Source organism: Aotus nancymaae, unplaced genomic scaffold, assembly GCF_030222135.1.
Source record: "Aotus nancymaae isolate 86718 unplaced genomic scaffold, 86718_ANA_hifiasm-v0.15.2.pri h1tg000076l, whole genome shotgun sequence".
NCBI classification, from domain to species: domain Eukaryota; kingdom Metazoa; phylum Chordata; class Mammalia; order Primates; family Aotidae; genus Aotus; species Aotus nancymaae.
Genome location: NW_026988491.1, coordinates 18,474,038 through 18,494,757, shown reverse-complemented (window position 1 = coordinate 18,494,757; position 20,720 = coordinate 18,474,038). Strand labels below are relative to the sequence as shown.

The following is a 20,720-nucleotide window of genomic DNA, read 5'->3' as shown; positions in this document are numbered from 1 at the left end:
GTCAGCTCACTGCAACCTCTGCTTCCCAGGTTCAAGCAATTCTTCTGCCTCAGCCTCCCAAGTAGCCAGGATTACAGGCATGTACCACCATGCCCGGCTAATTTTGTATTTTTAGTAGAGACAGAGTTTCACCATGTTGGTCAGGCTCAGCTGATTCACCTACCTCGGCCTCCCAACGTTCTGGGATTACAGGCGTGAGCCACTGTGCCCAGCCCCCAACTTTATTTTTATTTTTCGTGACTGTTTTGGCTATTCTGGGTCCCTTGCATTTATATATAAATTTTAACATTGTCAATTTCTGCAAGAAAGGAAGTTGGGATTTTGGTAAACATTGAGTTGAAGCCATAGATCAGTTTGGAGACTGTTGCCATCTTATCCATGAACATGGGATATCTTTCCATGCAGGTCTACTTAACCTCTTTCAATAATATTTGTTTTAGTGTGCAAATATTGTACTTCTTTTTGTTTGATTTATTCCTAATTATTTTATCCTTTTGATTATACTGTAAATATAATTGTTCTCTTAATTTTATTTTCAGATTGTTCATTTCAGGTATACAGAAATATAATTGATTTTTGCATATTGATCTTGTATCCTACAACCTTATTGAACTTATTAGTTATAATAGACTGTGTGTGTGCATGTGTATCTGTCTGTCTGCCTGTATTCCTTAAGATTTTCTATATATACAACAATATCATTTGCAAATCGAGGTAGTTTTACTTCTTAGTCTCCAGTATGAATACCTTTTATTTATTTTTCTTGCCTAACTGCTCTGACTAGAACCTTGAGTATAATATTCAACAGTAGTGAGAACGGACATTCTTGTCTTTTTTTTGATCTTAGGGAGTTTTTGGTCTTTCACCATTAAGTATGACATTACTTGTGAGTGTTTCTTGGATGCCCTTTATTAAGTCAAGGAAGCTCCCTTCCATTCCTAATTTGTTGAGTTTTTTTTTTCTTTAAACAAATCATTGAAGGATGTAAGATTTTGTGAAATGCTTTTTCTGCGCTGAGATTATGATTTTTTTTCCTTGATTAATAATGTGGTGTATTACATTAATTAACTTTTGTTTGTTCAACCTCCCTTGCATTCCTAGCATAAATTTGATTTGAGTATGCTGTCTGATTTTTAAAAATATGTTGCTGGATTCAGTTTGCTAGCCTATTTTTGAGAATTTTCCCTATACGCATAAAGAGTATTGGTTTTTAGCTTTCTTTTTTTCTAATGTCTTTGGTTTTGGTATCAGGGTAATACTGGCTTCATAGGATGTGTTGGGAAATGTTCCTTCTTCTGTTTTTCATAAGAATTTGTGAAGGATTAGTTGAATTTTTCTTTTTCTTTTTGAGATGGAGTCTCACTCTGTCACCCAGACTGGGATGCAGTGGCGCGATCTCAGCGCACAGTGACCTCCGCCTCCCAAGTTCAAGTGATTCTTCTGCCTGAGCGTCCTGAGTAGCTGGGATTACAGGCATGCACCACCATGCCTGGCTAATTTTTGTATTTTTAGTAGAGATGGGGTTTTGCTGTGTTGGCTAGGCTGGTCTCGAACTCTTGATGTCAGGTGATCAACCCACCTTGGCCTCCCAAAGTGCTGGGATTACAGGTGTGAGCCGCCATGTCCAGCCTTGAATTTTTCTTTAAATGTTTGGTAGAATTTACTAGTGAACTCATCTGATCCTGGTCCTGGACTTCTTTTGCAGGAAGTTTTGGTTATTAATTCAATTTTTTTGTCATAGTTCTATCTAGATTTCTGTTTTTTCTTTAGTCAGTTTAGTATTTTGCATCTTTCTAAGAATGTTTCCATCTTACCTAGGTTACCTAATTTGTTAGCATACAATTGTTTATAGTATTACCTTATAATCCTTTTTATTTCTGTCAGGTTAGTAGTAATGTCTCCTTTCATCCCTGATTTTAATAATTTGAGTGTTTTCTCATTGGTTTTGGCCAGTCTAGCTAAAAATTTGTCAATTTTGATATTTTAAAATAACTAACTTTGGTTAGTTTTCTTTACTTTTCTGTTCTTAATTCATTTATTCCTGCTCTAATCTTTATTATTTTCTTCATTTACTAGCTTTGGCTTTAGTTTACTCTTATTTTTCTTAAGGAAGAAATTTAGGTTAGTTTTTCAAGATTTTATTCTTTTTAAAATATAGGCATTAGCATCTGTAAATTTCCATCTAAGCAGTGTTTTAGCTGCATCCTGTATGTTTTAATAGGTTGTGCCTTCATTTTTATCCATCTAAAAGTATTTGCTAATTTCTCTTTTGATTTTTTTTTGACTCAGTGGTTATTTAGGAGTGTGTTGTTTAATTTCCACATATTTGTGAATTATCCAATTTCTGTTTTCGTTCTGTATGGTTGGAGATTATACTCTGATAATTTCAATCCTTTTAAATTTATCGAGGCTTGTTTTGTGCTTAACATGTGGTTTATACTGGAGAATGATCCATGTGTGCTGAGAAGACTGATATTCTACTGTTATTGGTTGGATGTGTTCTTTAGTTGTCTATTAGGTCTACTTGGTTGTGGTGGTGTTCAGATCTTCTATGTCTTTGTTGATCTTCTGTCTAGTTATTCTACCCATTATTAAACATGGATGTTGAAGTTTCTAACTATAATTGTCGAAATACCTATTTTTCATTTCTATTTAGTTAGTTTTTGCTTCATGTCTATTGGGGCTCTTTTGTTAGGTGCATATATGTTTGTTTTTCCTTCACTTGTTCTCAAATGCTCTTCCTTTTTTATATAGATCTGAGTTTCTGATATGTATCTTTCTTTTGTTTTCTTTTTAAAAAAAATATTTAGAGACAGAGTCTCACTCTGTCACCCAGGCTAGAGTGCAGTGGGATGATCATAACTTACTGTAACCTCAAATGCCTGGGCTCAAGTGATTCTACCACATGAGCCTCTCAAGTAGCTAGGACTAGAGGTGCACACCACCATGCCTGGGGTATGTGTGTGTGTGTGTGTGTGTGTGTGTCTGTATCTGTGTATTTTTTTCTTTTTTTGGTTGAAACAGGGTCTTGCATGTTGCCCAGGTGGTCTTGATCTCCTGGCCTCAAGCAATTCTCCTACCTTAGCCTCTCAAAGCACTGATATTGCAGGCATGAGCCACTGCACCTGGCCTTTTCTTCTTTCTGAAGAATTTCTTTTAACATTTCTTGCAAGTAAGTCTGCTGGCAACACATTCTCTCAATTTTTGTTTGCCCAAGAAAGTATTTCTCATTCCCTTTGAAGAGTTATTTCATTGATTTTGAAATTCTAGGTTAGTGGGGTGTTTATTTCAACAGATTAAATATTTCACTGTATTCTTTCTTGCATAGTTTCTGAAGATAAGTATGGACCATACTTTCTTGTTTCTTTGCATGTCTTTCTCATAAATTTTTGTTGAAAACTGGACTATTTATTTATTTATTTTGAGACAGAGTCTTGCTCAGTGGCACAGGCTGGAGTGCAGTGGTGTAATCACAGCTCACTGCAGCCTCAACCTCCCAGGCTCAAGGGCTCTTCCCATCTCAGCCTCTTGGTGGCTGAGATCATGGGTGCATGCCACCATGCCTGGTCAATTTTCTTTATTTTTACTTTTTCTAGAGACAGAATCTCAGTATGTTGCCCAGGCTGGCCTTGAACTTCTGAGCTCAAGTGATCGTCCTGCCTCAGCCTCCCAAAATGCTGGGATTACAGGCATGAGCCATCATGCTAGGCCTATGACACTTTAAATAATATAATGTGGTATTTGCAGAAATCATATTCTCATTCCTTTCCATTTTGTTGTTGTTACTGCCTGTTGTTCATTTGTTTATTGACTTCCCTAAATTTTATAAAGTCTGTATTCTTTGTTATATATGGCCACTGGAGTCTCTGATTGGTTAGCTTAGTGATCAGCTCACAGTTGGACATAAATTTCCTTAAACGCCTAGAAACGATATCTCCCAATTTTTACTGAGGGGCTTTTCTGTATTGGAGCATTCCTTCAACACTTAGCTATGCGGTCCATTTCCTCCTTGGGCAGAGCTGCAAGGTCGGTTGGAGGTGAGAGTTTAGGGCCTTCTCAGGTCTTTCCTGAGCAAGCACCTCTCCCTGGGAATGGTTATGTCTCTGTGCACGTGAGTGGCTTCCTAGATTTCCAAGAATATGTGGGAGCTTTTTCAAGTCCTGATTGACATCTCATTCCCCAGCTTTTCCCTTGAAGCTTTTTGGTTGCCTATTATTTGCCCTGTTATCTACCTATTCAGGCAGCCATGATTTTAAACAATTGCCTCTGATTTTTTTCTAACAGATGCCTCTTCATGGTAAGCTGTGCTCACTAAGTGAGCTCTAACTCAATTGAAATAAAGACAGTCTTGGGAGTAGGATGTTTCAGGGAAACATCAGGTCAAATAATGATAATTTTCTAGTAAGGAGGCTTTCACAGAGCTCCAGCCCTGTTCTGTCCACTCCGGTGACTGTCAGCCTACTGGGTTTTCCCTGTGATTGAAGGCTGATGGTTTTCAAGGCTACATCAGAGCCGGTGGGCAGTGGGGAGGCAAGTGAGGAGAAATGGGAATGAAGCAAGTTAAAATGCCACAAAACATGTTCTTCATATTGAGATTCAGCCATTTGGGGGAATAAATGCTCCCCAGCTTGCTGTAAGCCTTCGGTTAATTTCCAGAGTTCTGAAAAAACTGATTTCCACAATTTTTCCCAGTGTCTTCATTGATTTAATGGAGGAGAGGATTTTCAGAGGTCCTTACTCCAGCAGTTTCGCTTCTGTCATCCCAGCTCTGCCTCTGACTGCATGTTGGATTTATACGGAGGCACTTCAGAAAAGCTCAGAGAATCCAAACTTTCTTCCCCTTACTGCCTACCAAAGAAATGAGTCAGTGATGGTCAAGATGTAGGTGGATTTTTCTATCCAAAAGTCTCTTTATTTTGCTGTTTTTAAAGTTTATTGGATATGCTAAAAACAAGGAGTCCAAAATTATGACTTTTGTGTTCACTTCAAGAATAGTCTGAAACATTGGTAAAGCAGATTATGACTAGCATCATTTTTACACTCTCCAGCTGTCCTTTCAGAAAAGGAATAGATAGGAAACCGGCCACATTTGGGATGTATGCTTTAAGGTAATGTCATCTGTTTTCTTTTATATCACAGGGATTTAATCTGCAAAATGGCGATTATACCAGATTGGCTTAGGTCGCATTCTCGCGCACGAAAATTTACACATTCAAGACCCCTTTCTTCACCATGTAGAATATATTCAAGGAATGGTTCCTCAAATATGTTCAGATCTTGTTCACGTAAGTATTCACGAGCGAATAAGAGCACTAACAGTAGATATCACTTATGTGTATTTAATATGTACCAAGCTTAGTTCAAAGGATTCACATGACATTTGATCCTCACATTAACTCTATGAATAAGTTCTATTTTTGTCCCTATTTTCTATAGGGGAAATTGGGACACAGATTGATTAAGCTATTTGCCTAAAAGTTACATAGTTTTTAAGTGGCATTTCAGGATTTGAACCCAGCAAGTGTGATTCCAGAATTCAGGGGCTTAGCTCTTATGTTATGTATGTAAAAACTCACTTGGTAAATTAGTAGACTTAATTTTTTTTAAAGCAGTTTTAGGTGTACAGAAAAAGTGAGTATAAAATACAGGAAGTTTCCATACACCCTCTCACTCCCAGTTTCCCCATAACTAACATCTCATATTAGTGTGGTACATTTGTTACAATTGATGAACCCATACTGATAACATTATTATTACCTAAAGCTCATAGTTTATAATAGGGTTCACTCTTGGTGGTGTACATTGTATTCATTTTAGACAAATGTGTAAAATGCCATGGATTGACCAGGCACAGTGGCTCATGCCTGTAATCCCAGCATTTCGGGAGGTCGAGGCAGAAGGATTGCTTGAGCCCAGGAGTTCCAGACCAAGCTGAGCAATGTAGTAAGGCCTTGTCTCTACTAGAAATAAATACAAAAAATCAGCCAGGCATAGTGGTGCATGCCTATAGTCCCAGATACTTGGGAGGCTGAGGTGGGAGGATTGCTTGAGCCCTGGAAGTCAAGGCTTCAGTGAGCCGTGATTGTGCTACAGTACTCCAACCTGGGTGACAGAGTGAGACCCTGTCTCCAAATAATAATAATAATAATAATAAATGGGCATCTTGGTTGCCTCCATGTTTGGCAATTATAACTGAAGCCGTCATAAGCATTCATGTACTGGTTTTTATGTGGACATAGGTTTTTAACTCTTTTGGAGTTCTTACCAGTTTTAAAAGCAACAGAATTTGACATGATTATTTTCCAAAAATATATATCCTTAAATTTATTAGTTCCTTCATTTATGGATTCATTTATTCACAAACATTTTCCAAGCCGTAATATGTGACAGGCACTGTAATAGGTGCTGAGAATAAAAAGATGAACCTGACAGAAGGCCTGCCCTAGACAAGTTCACAGTCTAGAGAGGGAGATAAAGAATTCAAGTCACGTGAGGCAAATGCTGTAAGACACACTTAAAAAGCACAGCATGAACACAGCCTGAGGAATCAGCAGGGCCCAGAGGGGCCACAGTGAAAGGAGAAGTTGGGTTCTGCCTTGTCACTGGAGGAAGCCATCCTTGTCATGACACTTGTGCTTACTTGCAACAGTCATGACGTGAACCACTTGGTCCCATGCCTGCAAAATACAGACTTTGTTTCCAACAACCACGTGTTTACCCAAACTCGGGTCTGTTTCTAAGAAGAAAGAGGAGAATGGGTATCGGGGATTAATTTAGCAGTTTCTGACATAAAAATATGTCATCAACAATAAATGCATTCTAGTTCAATAGCTCCATGTCTACAATATAATTTAGATATATCTTTGATTAACTTTCTGATGGTACAAAGAAGACTAGAGTGAGGTGGGATGATTGGGTTAAAAGGTGTTCCAATTCTTTTTTTTTTCTTTTTGAGACAGTCTTACTCTGTCGTCCAGGCTGGAGTGCAATGGCATGATCTCGGCTCACTGCAATCTCCACCTCCTGGGTTCAAGTGATTCTCATGACTCAGCCTCCTAAGTAGCGGGGATCACAGGCATGCACTACCACACCTGGCTAATTTTTGTATTCATTTATTTTGTGTTTTGAGAAAGAGTCTTGCTCTGTTGCCCAGGCTGGAGTGTAGTGGTACGATCTCAGCTCACTGCAACCTCCGCCTCCCAGTTTAAGCAATTCTCTTGCCTCAGCCTCCTGAGTAGCTGGGACTACAGGCACGTGCCACCACACCCGACTAATTTTTTGTATTTTTAGTAGAGACAGGGTTTCACTGTGTCAGCCGGAATGGTCTTGATCTCCTGACCTCATGATCTGCCCTCCTTGGCCTCCCAAAGTGCTGGAAAGGTGTGAGCCACCACGCCAGGCCTAATTTGTGTATTTTTAGTAGAGACAGGATTTCACCATGTTGGCCAGGCTGGTCTCAAACCTCTTGGCCTCCCAAAGTGCCGGGATTCTAGGTGTGAGCCAGTGCACCCAACCTGTTCTACTCTTAAGGCTCCTCATGAGTACCACCAGGTAACCCTTCAGGAAACTTGCACCTTAGCACATTCCCACTTGTGAGACTTAAAAGTGCTCATTTTTAAGTATCCTAACACAGATTATCTTTTAAGATATTGCCCACTGGATATGGAAAAATAACATTCCATTGTGAATTTAATACAGATTTCCTCAATAGTAAGGTTAATTTTATTCTCAAGTTTACCAGGTTTATGCGTTTTGCTTTTGTGAGTTGCCTGTTCATATCCTTTGCCTGTTTACCTACTTTGGGTTGGACTTTTTTTTAGTGATGAGTGTGAGCTCTCTTTGTATTAAAGAGACTGGTGAGACTCCACACCAGTGAGACTCCACCGATATCTCTGCTTTATTATAGCTCAGCCACCAGCTTTGCATATAGCAAATCTTTTCTCTGCCTTAGTGCCACAGGTATTTTTCTTCTTTGTCATTTGTTTTTTATTTCTATTGGTGGTACTTTTTAGTGCACTGGAGTATATTTTTACCTTTTAAAAATTAAATATATATTTGCCTCCCAGCACCACTTTCCTCTACAAGAGGGTACCATCAGCAGTTTGGCCGGTCCCTTTTTCATGCATGTACAATATATATCTGTTAGATACATACTTGTATAACTCATGCATCACATAAGCAAGTAAACATCAGACACCTTGTTTCCTCTTTAAATGTTTTTATCTTTGTGTTTCAATTTGAATCATTCCTATAGACCTGAGTTCATGTTCTCTAGTTCTTTCTTCTAGCACGTACACTCTGCTACTAAGCAAAAAAATGAATTCTTAACTTCGGATGTTGTATTTTTAATTTTTTGATTTTTTTCATGCATTCTTTAAAAATGCTTTCCATTTCTCTGCTGCAATTCCCTATACGTTCACCATGTTTTCAGCTTTTCTCTTTCATCTTGCTAACATAGTTCCCGTTCTCAGTTTGAATACCTGGTCATTTCTGCATTTGTTCTCTCTGTGGGTGTTCTCCTGATGACTATTTTTACCCTCATTAGGTTACCTTTTCTTCTTCAGTTGTCTTGCAATTAAAAAAAAAAATGTAATGCCGGATGTTTGTGTGAAAAACAGTAGAGACAGAAGTCAATAATATTTACCACCAGAAAAGGAAGCCTCTTCTCTCAGGCTTCCAGCGAAGTGGGCTGACTCAGCTTCATCTCTCAGGTGAGCTGTCCCTTGACTTTGGTGCAGTTTTAGTTAAATTTAAGTTACCCCTGGTTTCCTAGGCTTGCCTTCAACAGGTGTCTGAGGTGTGAGCGCTGGTGAGACTCCGCAGCTCTCTCTGTGCTAGAGCCCAGCTTTGCATATGGCAGGGAGATCTCTCTGCTTTACGGCCTGCCTGCCATTTTTGGGTGGTTTCTTGGGAGGTCTCTCTGTTCTCCAGCTCTGCCATGGCTTTCTGTACCTGGGAACGTCTCTGTCCATCCTGTGGCCCTGCCTTTAACCTGCAGTGGGGCACTGACATTTAGTGAAGGACCCCTATGCTTTTGGAGAGTTCACCTGAGCTCTTCTTCCCAGTATTCAGCCTTTGGTAAACAGCTGCCCTGGACTTGTGCAAAACCCTATGTGCCAGGCTGGGGTGGATCACACAGCTCTCCTGTAGCCTCAGCCTTTGGTGCAGTGCTGCTTATGTGCACTCGGGGAAGGCCCAAAAGGATGGGCCCAGACCTGCTCTGTGACCAAGGCCCCTGGGAGTTTCATCCATCTTTCAGCCTCCTGTGTCTGCTAAACACTGGGTTGTTTTCTTCCTACCCTGTCTGTAATGAATTTGCTTTTCACCCACTGTGCTACAGGGATGGAAAGAGTTATCATTCTTCTCTCTCTGACGAGTGGCTTGTCCTTTCCTGAATGATAGTTTCTTTGCATCCTCAGATCTCTGATGGATTTTAAAACTATATATATACTTTAGCTTATCCTACTCCTTCTCATTGTTAGGGTGACAGTGACAGTCTGTTGTGACTTTCTATATCCTAAACGGATATAGAAAATTTTGTCAAATTGCCCTCCAGAAAGATGGTATCAATTTGTACTCCCACCAGCAGGTTATGCAAGTTGGGTTACTGCTTTCATTTTCATTCTCAGACGTTGCATTAGGCACATGGAGTAAAAAGTTTTCCTTCATGTATTTTAAAATAGTCTCAAATCAATATTTTCTGATTTTTTTTTTTTTTTTTTTTTTGAGATAGAGTCTCACTCTGTCACCAGGCTGGAGTGCAGTGGCGTAATCTCGGCTCACTGCAACCTCCGCCTGCCAGGTTCAAGCGATTCTCCTGCCTCAGCCTCCCAGGTAGCTGGGAATACAGGTGCATGCCACCACACCCAGCTAATTTTTGTAGAGTTGGGGTTTCACCATGGTGATCAGGATGGTCTCGATCTCTTGACTTCGTGATCCACCCGCCCTGGCCTCCCAAAGGGCTGGGGTTATAGGCGTGAGCCACCTTGCCCAGCCTCTGATTCTTTTAAATGACAACTATTGATTGCAACGGTGAGGTTTCTAAGAAATCAACTAAAAATATATAGGAGAGGTCCGAGAAAGAATTTCAAGATGGAGGCATACATTAAAAAGAGGGATCCCCTCTGACACTAAGGGCAGGAGGAGGATTTTCAGGCTGGGGCAAAGAGGGAGAAATAGTGCTCACCAGCTGATACTGAGTCATGCAGCTGCTGTGTGTGACTCAGCTGCTTCTGAGATTCTGAGTGATAGCCAGAAGTGGAAGGGAAGCCTGAGTGCTTCCTGCATTTCTGTGTTCTTGGAACTCTTGTGGGAGGCTTACGTTCCTGCTTCTCCCCCAGGGCTCTGTGCTCATTCCTCTTTTCCCTGTCTGCCTTCTCTTCAGTGAGTCATCTGGCTCCATGTTCTGAAATACCACCTGTAAGCAAAATGATAGCTCCATCCTGACCTCCCCGCCAAGCTCCCAGTTGTATATCCAGCTGCCTCACTGACCTTTCTGCGTGCACGGCATCTAGCGGGTATCTCAGAGCTGAACTGGCTAAACGGATATCTCAACTCCCCCATGTTCTCCATTTCAGCAATGACACTGTCATTCATCTAGTTCCTCACGTCCAGCACCAAGGGATTATCCTTGATTTCTCTATTTTCTTTAACACCCCTCACGCACCTCCTCAGCCTATCTATCAGCAAAACCTTGTCAGCTACAGAACTGATGGAGCATGTCTCTTATCTGTCTACTTTCTGTCTACCTTCAGGACTACCACCTGGTTCAAGCCACAGTTATCCCCTAGACATTGGAGCAGCCTCCTCTCTGGCCTCCCTTCCTCATTTTTTGCCCCCTATGAGCCATTCTTTTTTTTTGAGATGGAGTTTTACTCTTGTCGCCCAGGCTGCAGTGCAGTGGCATAATCTCAGCTCACTGCAACCTCCGTCTCCTGGGTTCAAGTGATTTTTCTGCCTCAGCCTCCAAGTAGCTGGGATTACGGGCGCCTGCCACCACGCATGGCTAATTTTTGTATTTTTAGTAGAGACCGGGTTTTGCCATTTTGGCCTAGCTGGTCTTGAACTCTTGACATTAAGTGATCCGCCCACCTCAGCCTCCCAAAGTCCATTCTTTACAGAGCAGCCAGAACATTTTTTTTAAAACCCCACACATGTGCTGTTAGATAACATTGCTTCTCTGCTTAAACTCTCCTGAGCCTTCCCATTGCACTTTGAGGAAAATGCCATCCTTTCTGCAGGTGTCTGAAGCCTACGTGGACTGGCCCTCTCCTCCCGTGGCCCAAGCTCTCACTGTTCTCCATCCTATCTGCTACGTGCCACACTTTGTCCACTCCGGCCTTTCTGCTTTCCTGGACGTATCAAGCTCCTTGCTCAGGGTTTTTTTACCGGTTGCTATGGTTTCCCTGTTGAAGACATTCTTACTTCAGCTTCTTGACTGGCTGGCTAATTTTTATGTTTCTGGGTTTCAGTTCACAAACCCACTTTGGAGCAGACTTCCTTGACCATCCTCTCTAAAACAGCCCCAGCTGCACTCTGCCTCATTGTTCTGCCTTCCCGTCTCCATGGCATGCGTCACTGTGCATCATGACTCTATCGTTCATTTATTTATTGGCTTCTTGTCTGTCATCTCACCTCCAGATTGTAAGCTGTACCTGTCTTATTCACTGCAGTGCCCTCAGGGCTGAAAACTGGTTGAAATCTGATAGGTGTTGAAATACGATATTTTTGAATGAATGAATTCCACTTCCTTACAAGTCAGTGTTTCACACAGCCCCTTCTCCTCTTCCCATTGGGCGTGTTTCCCCGTGGCTTCCATGCAGTTGGTTCCCATGCTTGCTTCTCCAGCCTCTCTGATCTCCAGATTATGTGTTCAACTTTCAGATGGACATCCCGCTTAGATAGCCCAGGCTTGAACTCATGAGCTTCCCCATAAGCTTTTTCTTCTTCTCTTCCAGGTATCTATTGCTGTGTGCAAACTCCCTAAACATCGTGACTTGAAATAGCAACAGTCATTTATTTTGCTCACAGATTCTCTGCTCCATGCAATCTAGCCAGAGAGGTACAGAGGCTGGGCTGCCTTCACATTGGGGGCTGGAGTCCTCAAATGGCTAGGAGTAGATGCAGGCTGTTGCCTGGAACCTTGGCTAAGGCTGTTGCCCAGAACCCCTCCATGTGGCCTCTTGGGGTGGCTTCTTGGCTTCCTCACAGCCAAGTGGTGACTGTATGTGAGCATCTAAAGAGGACCAGGCATGGCTGGGAGTGGTGGCTCACGTCTGTAATGTCAGCACTTTGGGAGGCTGAAGTGGGTGGATCATATGAGGTTGGGAGTTCCACACCAGCCTGGCTAACATGGTGAAACCTTGTCTCTACTAGAAAATACAAAAATTATCCAGGTGTGGCAGCAGGCGCCTGTAGTTCCAGCTACTCAGAAGGCTGAGGCAGGAGCATTGCTTGAACCCAGGAGGTGGAGGTTGCAGTGAGCTAAGATCGTGCCACTGCATTCCAACCTAGGCAACAGAGCGACACTCTGTCTCAGTAAATAAATAAATAGGACCAGGCAGAGGCCCTAGCACCTTGCATGACCTCATTTTGGAGATCACACATGTCCTGTATCATCCTGATAGATATCCATTCTGCTATCATCACAGGCCCACCAGATTCAAGGGGGGAACATATGCCCACTTCTGGGGGAGGTAGTGTTCACATGACCTTGTGCTGGGAGATTTTGCTGTGCCCGTCTTGGAAAATACCATCTGTTGCATCTTCCCTCTTCCCTTTCTAAGTGAAGGGTGCTGCTCCTGCCCCGCCACCAAGCCAGATGTAGGTGTTCCATCCTCTTTCCATACCTCACCTGGTCCCTCCAACCAGAGGATTCCATAGACCTCCCCGCTCGACCTTTTATTCATCTGAAGTGTTTGCTCTGTGACCATCACACTAGTACAGAGCTGTGTCATCCCTCTCCTGAGCAGCTGTGGTCACCCAGCCTGTCTCCACTCTATCATTCTCCTTCCCTTTCATTTCCTCCTCTACATGGTACCAGGGGAAAGTGAAGAATAAAAATTGGGTTATGTTGTTTCGATGACAGTCCCACTGTGGCATCTTATAACTCCAGAGCACTAAGCCCAAGGTTAGGTCCTGCCGACTTTTCCCATCCCATCTCTTGGCCGATGCTCCTCTGCTTGTCCCTGCCCCCATCCTCCTTTTGCCCAGGCTGGCCACGCCCACAGCAGCCCCACTTCCAGCTCTGTTGCCTCAGGAACACCAAGTTGCTTTCCACTGAGAAGGCTTTCCTGTCGCCTTCCATCCTGTCACCCCAAACCAGCCATCCTCTGTTTAGGTCTGCCATGCCCCCCGCAGACACCTAGTGCCTGTCTCCACACCGGATCGCCACATCCCAGTTACAGAATCACCTCTGTCTCGGAGGCTCTGGGCACAAGGTTCAAGAGTCATCCCCAGCCCCCGGCACAGGTCCTGTGCGTGCTGGGCCCTCAGTGGATGTCAGGGGAGAATCCATGATGGCGGAACAGCCCCTGTGTGGGGTGGCAGTACCCTCCAGAGCCTGCTGTGCTGTGGCTCATGGGGTTAGGGCCTGCAGCAGATCTCCATGGCAGTGTAACTGTGGGGTGCCTGCACGTTCTCTCTTGTACCACCCTACAGCTCCGAGGAAATCCCAGCCCGCCCTCTGAGTGGGTTCAAGTTGGTGCATTGAGATCTTTTCAGTCTTTCACCTGCCCAGGTCACCCCAAGACTAAAGCTATCACTGTCCTTACACCAGAAATGTGCAATAGCTTGATAAGAAATTTTCATTCAGAGGGAGAGAACTGGCATCCTCCCTCCCTAGCTGCTGCTTGTGAATATTATCATAAAGGATAAGGCAATGTCAAAGCCCTTTTCTTACATAGATTTACTATTTAAGAAAGAGCTACTAAATAAACTGTGGTGACCAAGTTTATCTCATAAATAAGTAGGAGGGATTTACCAATGACCATTATTCTTGATCTCCTCTCTCAAATGGAATAATAATGTCTTCATGCATATGGTATGGATTGGCACCATAAGTTGGTTTGTACTCACCATATTTACTTATGTAATTTCCTACCTAATGCTCCTATAATTGTTTTTATGTTGGAGAGGGGAAGGAGGCCAATGGTGTATTCACCTCTCCTTTGCTGACACCTGGGGCTCAGGACCTAAAACATTAGTCAAGACATTATTCCTTTCCTTCCAAAAAAGTTCAAAACCCAAAAGCTTATTTAGACCACTCGAAACATTTTCATATCTTCATTTTAGTGTCCTGCTCTTCCTTGTCTTTGAAAGGGAAATGATCTAGGTTTAAGAATTACATGTTTTTCCCTCAAAAATTGGCAAGGGGATGAAAGGTGAATGTGATATTTTAAAGATTTATTTGAATGCTATTAACCAAATTTGCTTTCAGTATCCATGTTTTTCACTTGTACTTACCTATGTCCTTTAGAGGGAAGATTATTATTTTTTCCTTACTAATGTCAATACTATTATTCTATAATGACCAAAGTTCAGAGTTGAAAGATGATTGTAGAGTTTTCATGACAAATCATCGAATAGTTATACATGTAAACCTAGACATGGTGGGAGAAATACCGTTTAAGAAGTTTGCTGGGTTCTGTTAAACACTGTCAGTGTTTTTGTTTAGTATGTTGGCTTTAAACATGTTTAATAAATAGCTGTATCTCTTTTATAGCCACAGCTGTTGCAAATCCAACACTGTCCTCTTTAGATGTTAAACGGATTTTATTTCAAAAAATTACCGACAGAGGGGATGAGTTGAAAAAAGCCTTTCAGCTGCTTGATACTGGTCAGAACTCGACTGTGTCAAAAAGTGAACTGAGAAGAATTATCACAGACTTCCTGATGCCGCTCACATGAGAACAGTTTCAGGACGTGTTGGCTCAGGTGCTGTATGTTGTACATGCTTAGAATCATTCAATTCCAGACAAGCTCAGGGGAGAATGTAACCCGTCCTGACTTTCTCCCATTGTTGCCACTGAGTAGTTGAATGGTTGAAGTTTTATTTTTCATAATTCACTTAATTAAGGCTGATGTAGATGATCATGATCGACAGATACTCGGTCACATTTTGCATGTAGCACTTCTCCAGCCAGTTTCTTTTCTTTTCATTTCTTTTCTTTACTTTTCTTTCTTTTGACACAGAGTTTTGCTCTTGTTGCCCAGGCTGGAGTTCAGTGGCATGATCTTGGCTCACTACAACCTCCGCCTCCCAGGTTCAAGTGATTCTCCTACCTCAGCCTCCCTAGTAGCTGGGATTACAGGCGTGGGCCACCATGCCCAGCTAATTTTGTATTTTTAGTAGAGATAGGGTTTCACTATGTTGGCCAGGCTGGTCTTGAACTCCTGACCTCAGGTGATCAGCCCGCCTCGGCCTCCCAAAGTGCTGGGATTACAGGCATGAGCTGCTGCAGTTGGCCTTCTTTTCATTTATTTTAAGGGTCCATATAAATGTATTTGGGTCAACTTATATTTTGGAGCTTAGCATTTTGTCATTTTTTTCTTGCATCAAATAGTTATTGAGCATCTGCTACCTGGTAGACCCAATGCTAGACACTGTGATGCAGATAAATCAGACTCAGGCCCTGCCCTTGAGGAGTTCCCAGCCCAGTGAGACACTTACGGAGTGTTGGCAAGTGCTGGGACAGGGTTCACTGCAGGGTGGCTGGGAGTTACAGGATGGCAAGCTATCTGAAAATGAGGACAGGTAGTCCAGAAAGGCTTTTTGGAGGAGGGGTATTTCACTTAGTTTTAACTGAGGAGTGGGTATTTGCAAGATGAGAGGGGAAGGAAAGGTCATTATAGCAGAGGGAATAGTCTGTGTGAAAGCTCGGATGCCTGCACCCGCCTGCTATGCTTATTCAGGGACCTGGGTAATTCTGTGATTTCTATTGGAAGTGAAGAAATATGGGTCATGTTGTGACTAGAGGGGCCAATCCAGAAAAGCACTTGGTAAAACAGTTCAACCTTTATCCTAGAGGCTGCAGGGAGCCAGGGAAGGGTTTGCAGCATGGGTGATGTAGTTACTTGGGGAGGGATGTGGAAGATGAGGGCCCTTGGCCACCTGGTGGTGTACCATACCAGGGGAAGAAAGGAGTGAAAATGTGTGGACTGTGTCCTTGGGGCCCTTAAAAAAGGAATACAAAATACAGTAGGAATTAAAGACTTTTTTTTGTTGTTGTTGAGACAGAATTTCACTCTTGTTGCCCAGGCTGCAATGGCGCAATCTTGGCTCACTGAAACCTCCGCCTCCCAGATTCAGTCGATTCTCCTGTCTCAGCCTTACGAGTAGCTGGGATTATAGGTACCCGCCATTATGCCTGGCTGATTTTGTATTTTTAGTAGAGACGGGGTTTCACCATGTTGGCCAGGCTGGTGTCGAACTCTTGACCTCAGGTGATCCATCTGCCTCGGCCTCCCAAAGTGCTGGGATTACAGGTGTGAGCCACCACACCCAGTGGAATCAAACACTTCCAAAATAAGTCTATAATGATCAAAAGTAGAAAATTTGAGCTAGAATATTGTTAGTATTGCATTTAACCCAATAACTAAATTTGCATACACACACATGCATGCACACACACAGACAAGTACTCTAGCCTGGATGACACAGCCAGTGAGACTCCGTCTCAAAAAAAACTAATGAATGAGTAAATATATATATATACGATCTTGGCTCACTGGAACCTCCACCTCCCGGTTCAAGTGATTTTCGTACTTCAGCCTCCCAAGTAGTGGGATTACAGGCATGTGCCACCGTGCCCAGCTAATTTTTGTATTTTTGGTAGAAACAGGGTTTCATCATGTTGGCCAGGCTGGTCTTGAATTCCTGACCTCAAGTGATCAGTCTGCCTTGGCTCCCTAAGTTCTGGGATTACAAAGATGTGAACCACTGTGTCTGGCCTCATTCATTAGTTCTTAATCAGAATCTGACTTCATGCTATCTCCTAGTAATTTAAAAACTTATTTCTTTTTAGAATTTACTGTATACCACAACCAACCCACTGTATATACTTTCAATACAGGGGAATTAAGTGTTATGAAAACAAACAGGCCGGGTGCAGTGGCTCACGCCTGTAATCCCAGCACTTTGGGAGGCTGAGGTGGGCGGACCACCGACCTCGGGTGATCAAGACCAGCCTGACCAACATGGAGAAACCCCATCTCTGTTAAAAATGCAAAATTAGCTGGGTGTGGTGGTGCATGTCTGTAATCTCAGCTACTTAGAGGCTGAGGCAGGAGAATCGCTTGAACCTGGGAGGTGGAGGTTGCAGTGAGCTGAGATTATGCCATTGTACTCCAGCCTGGGCAACAAGAGTGAAACTCCATCTCAAAAAGAAAAGAAAAGAAAACAAACAGATCAATGAATTTTAGGCATTCCTAAATTCCAGTCTTAATTTCAAGGACTGATTCTCTTTTTTTTCTGACTTAAACAAAATATATACAGTTCTATTTGTTTCTTCTTATGCATACCGTGTTCTGTTTCAAAGTTTTCTCTTCCCTCTAATGCTGTCTTTTTTTTGAATTTGTCAAGTTTTGAGCCATAATTTTCCCCAATATTTTTTTCTGTCCCGTTCTTTCCTCTCTTAAACATTTTGATATGTCCCACTGGCCCCTGAGGCTCACTCAGTTCATTAAAAAATTTGTTTATTCTATCATTCAGATTGGATAATGTCTATTGATCTGTCTTTAAGTTCACCGACTCTTATCATCTTCATTCTATTAAGCCCACGCCTTGAATTTTTACTTTTAGACATTGTATATTACAGTTGTAGAATTTCCATTTGATTCCTCTTTATGATCTCTTTACCTGCTTAGATTTTCTGTTTTTCTTCAGTTATGAGCATGTATCTTTTGACTCTGAGCAGTTAAGATAGCTGCTTTAAAGTTCTTGTCTAGTAATTCTCACATTAGTCATCTCAAGGTTGGCCTGCATTGATTGTCTTTTCCATTGAGAAGGGTCTTATTTCCCTGGTTGTTTATATTTGAGTATGTTTGGATAATATCCCAGAACAGAGTTATCCAAAAGAAATATACTATGAGTAGGTCAGGTGTGGTGGTTCACGCCTGTAATCCCAATGCTTTGGGAGGCCCAAGTAGGATCATCGCTTGAGCCAAGCAGTTCAAGACCAGCCTTGGCAACATAGGGATACCCTATCTCTACAGAAAATTTAAAAATTAGCTGACCTTGAGCCCAGGTGTTAGAGGTTGCAGTGAGCCAAGATCACGCTAATGCATTCTAGCCTGGGTGACAGAGCAAGACTCTGTCTCAAAAAAAAATGTATATATCTACTGTGAGCCACATATGTTAATATTTTTATTCAACCCTATATATCCAGAATATTTCATTTCAACATGTAATTGCAGTTAATATTGTTAATAAAACATTTGATATTCCTTTCAGTCTAATAAGTCTTCAAACCTGGTGCGTGCTTTACACTTAGAGCAGACTTCAATTCAGACACTAAATCTCTTGATTGGTATTTATATTTCATAAGATTTATAGTTGAAATATTAGATTCATATACCTAAGTATTCCAAACATACTTAAACGTTTTCCAATAATTGAATCAATATTATTTTTAAATTAACATTAAATAAAGCAAAAAAAATAGTTAATAAGTTCTCTTAGCCACATTTCAAGTGCTCAGTGCGCATGTGTGGCTATGGCTGTTTCTTAGTGCAACACTCAACATTATAAATGGTGTGGGGACTCTGGATTCTGTTTTGTTTCTCTGAAGACTTGACACTTTTGTTTTGACAGGCAGTTAACTTGCACACTCTGTCTTCCCTGCAGCGAGCAGTTGCTCATATCTCAATTCATTTCTTTATCTTTATCTGGGCCTTTTTGAGTCTGACCTGCACATGCATGGTTCAGGGTCAGCTAGAAATTTGGACAGGGTTATATCCAGGAAGTGGGGCTCCTCCTCTGTCTCTCTCCTTTGAGAGAAAATATGAAATTCTCCCCACATTTTCTTGTGGCTGTGGTTGCTTTAAGTTTTGTATGCCAGTCCTTTAGGTCAGAGAGACAGTGGGTTTTCTAATGGGGTTAGTTGCTCTGTGCTGGGCAGTGACTGCTGCCTGCTCTCAGGATAAAAGCCACTGATAGAGCAGGAAACTGCCTCCATGCCTGTCCTGTCTTCTAAATTGTGCCTTCCTGCAAAATGTGCCTGCTTTCTTTGACTCTCCAGAGTTTTATTTTAACCAGAGTTTTTGGTTGTTTTCTTCAGGATGGCTGGTCTGTTTTGAGCTTTCTCTGCATAACTTCTCTGCTTTATCTTTTTTAAGAGACATGGCCTCACTGTGTTGCCCAGGCTAGAGTGTAGTGGTGTGATCACAGTTCACTGGAGCCTTTAACTCCTGGGCTCAAGTGATCCTCCTACTTCAGCCTCTTAAGCAGCTAGGAGTACAGGTGTGCACCACCATGCCCCACTAATTAAAAAAAAATTATTTATTTTATTTATTTATTTGAGACAGAATCTCGCTCTGTTGCCCAGGCTGGAGTGCAGTGGCATGATCTCAGATCTCAGCTCACCGTAAACTCCGTCTCCTGGGTTCAAGCAATTCTCCTGCCTCAGCCTCCTAAGTAGCTGGGACTACAGGTGCATGCCATCACGCCCGACTAATTTTTTGTATTTTTAGTAGAGATGGGTTTTTACCGTGTTAGCCAGGATAGTCTCAATCTCCTGACCTCGTGATCCACACGCCTCGGCCTCCCGAAGTGCTGGGATTACAGCCATGAGCCACCGCGCCTGGCCAAAATTTTTTTATAAATATGGGGCCTATGTTGCCCAGGCTGGTCTCAAATTCCTGGTGCAAGCAGTCATTCCACTTTGGTCTCTCAAAGCATTAGGATTACAGGCATGAGCCACCATGCCCGGCCACTTTATTATTTTTTAAAAGAAATCACAAAGTTACAGAAACATTGGAAGTACAGTACAAAGAACATGTTTTTCATCTAAACCATTTGAGAGTAAGTTTCTCCATTTCCCCACCCATTTTAGTGTGTATTTCCTATTTTATTTGTTTATTTTTCTTTTCTTTTTATGAGTGTCATGTGATACTATTTAGTGTGTATTTTCTTTAAACAAGGACACTGTCCTATAATGACCATAATCCATCCTTCAAAAGAAATTAACATGAACTCATTCTCTCATCTCAGCCCCAGAGGCCAGCCAGGTTTTGCTAGTTGTCCCACAGAGTCTTATAGGAACCAGGTCCGAATCATGCATTGCATTTGGTTTTCATATGTCTTTAGTCTCCTTCAGTCCAGAATGATTCTTCAGTCTTCCCTAGACTTTTCATGACCTTCGTACTTTGAAGGTTGTGGACCAGTTATTTGCACAAAGCCCCCAGTTATTTGCAGAAACGGCTCGGCCGCAATGCTGTGTTCTTCTCATTGCATCTTATTAGGTTGCTCGTGATCCCAGTCTGTCTCTCACTGTTGATGCTCGCTTTGATCACTTTATTAAGGTGAGCTCTGTCAGGCTTTTCCATGGTATCCACTTTGTAATTGATAAATATTTTTGCGAGAGAAACTTTGAAACTAGTAAATATTCTACTTATCAAACTTTCAATTTATTCATTTGTTAATGTTTTTGAGACAGGGTCTCACTCTGTTGTCCAGGCTGGAATGCAGTGGCGTGATTTTGGTTCACTGGAGCCTTAACCTC

The 20,720-nt window shown here is 42.1% G+C and overlaps 1 protein-coding gene across 1 annotated transcript in view; it reads left to right on the top strand.

The window, feature by feature from the left end:
- EFCAB6 (EF-hand calcium binding domain 6) overlaps window positions 1-20,720 on the top strand; it is a 264,360-nt gene that overhangs the window by 2,945 nt on the left and 240,695 nt on the right. Inside the window, exon 2 of the mRNA XM_064368188.1 lies at window positions 5,140-5,285. Coding sequence (XP_064224258.1) covers window positions 5,253-5,285 — 33 coding nt within the window. The 5' untranslated portion in view covers window positions 5,140-5,252. The remainder of the gene's footprint in view (window positions 1-5,139; window positions 5,286-20,720) is intronic.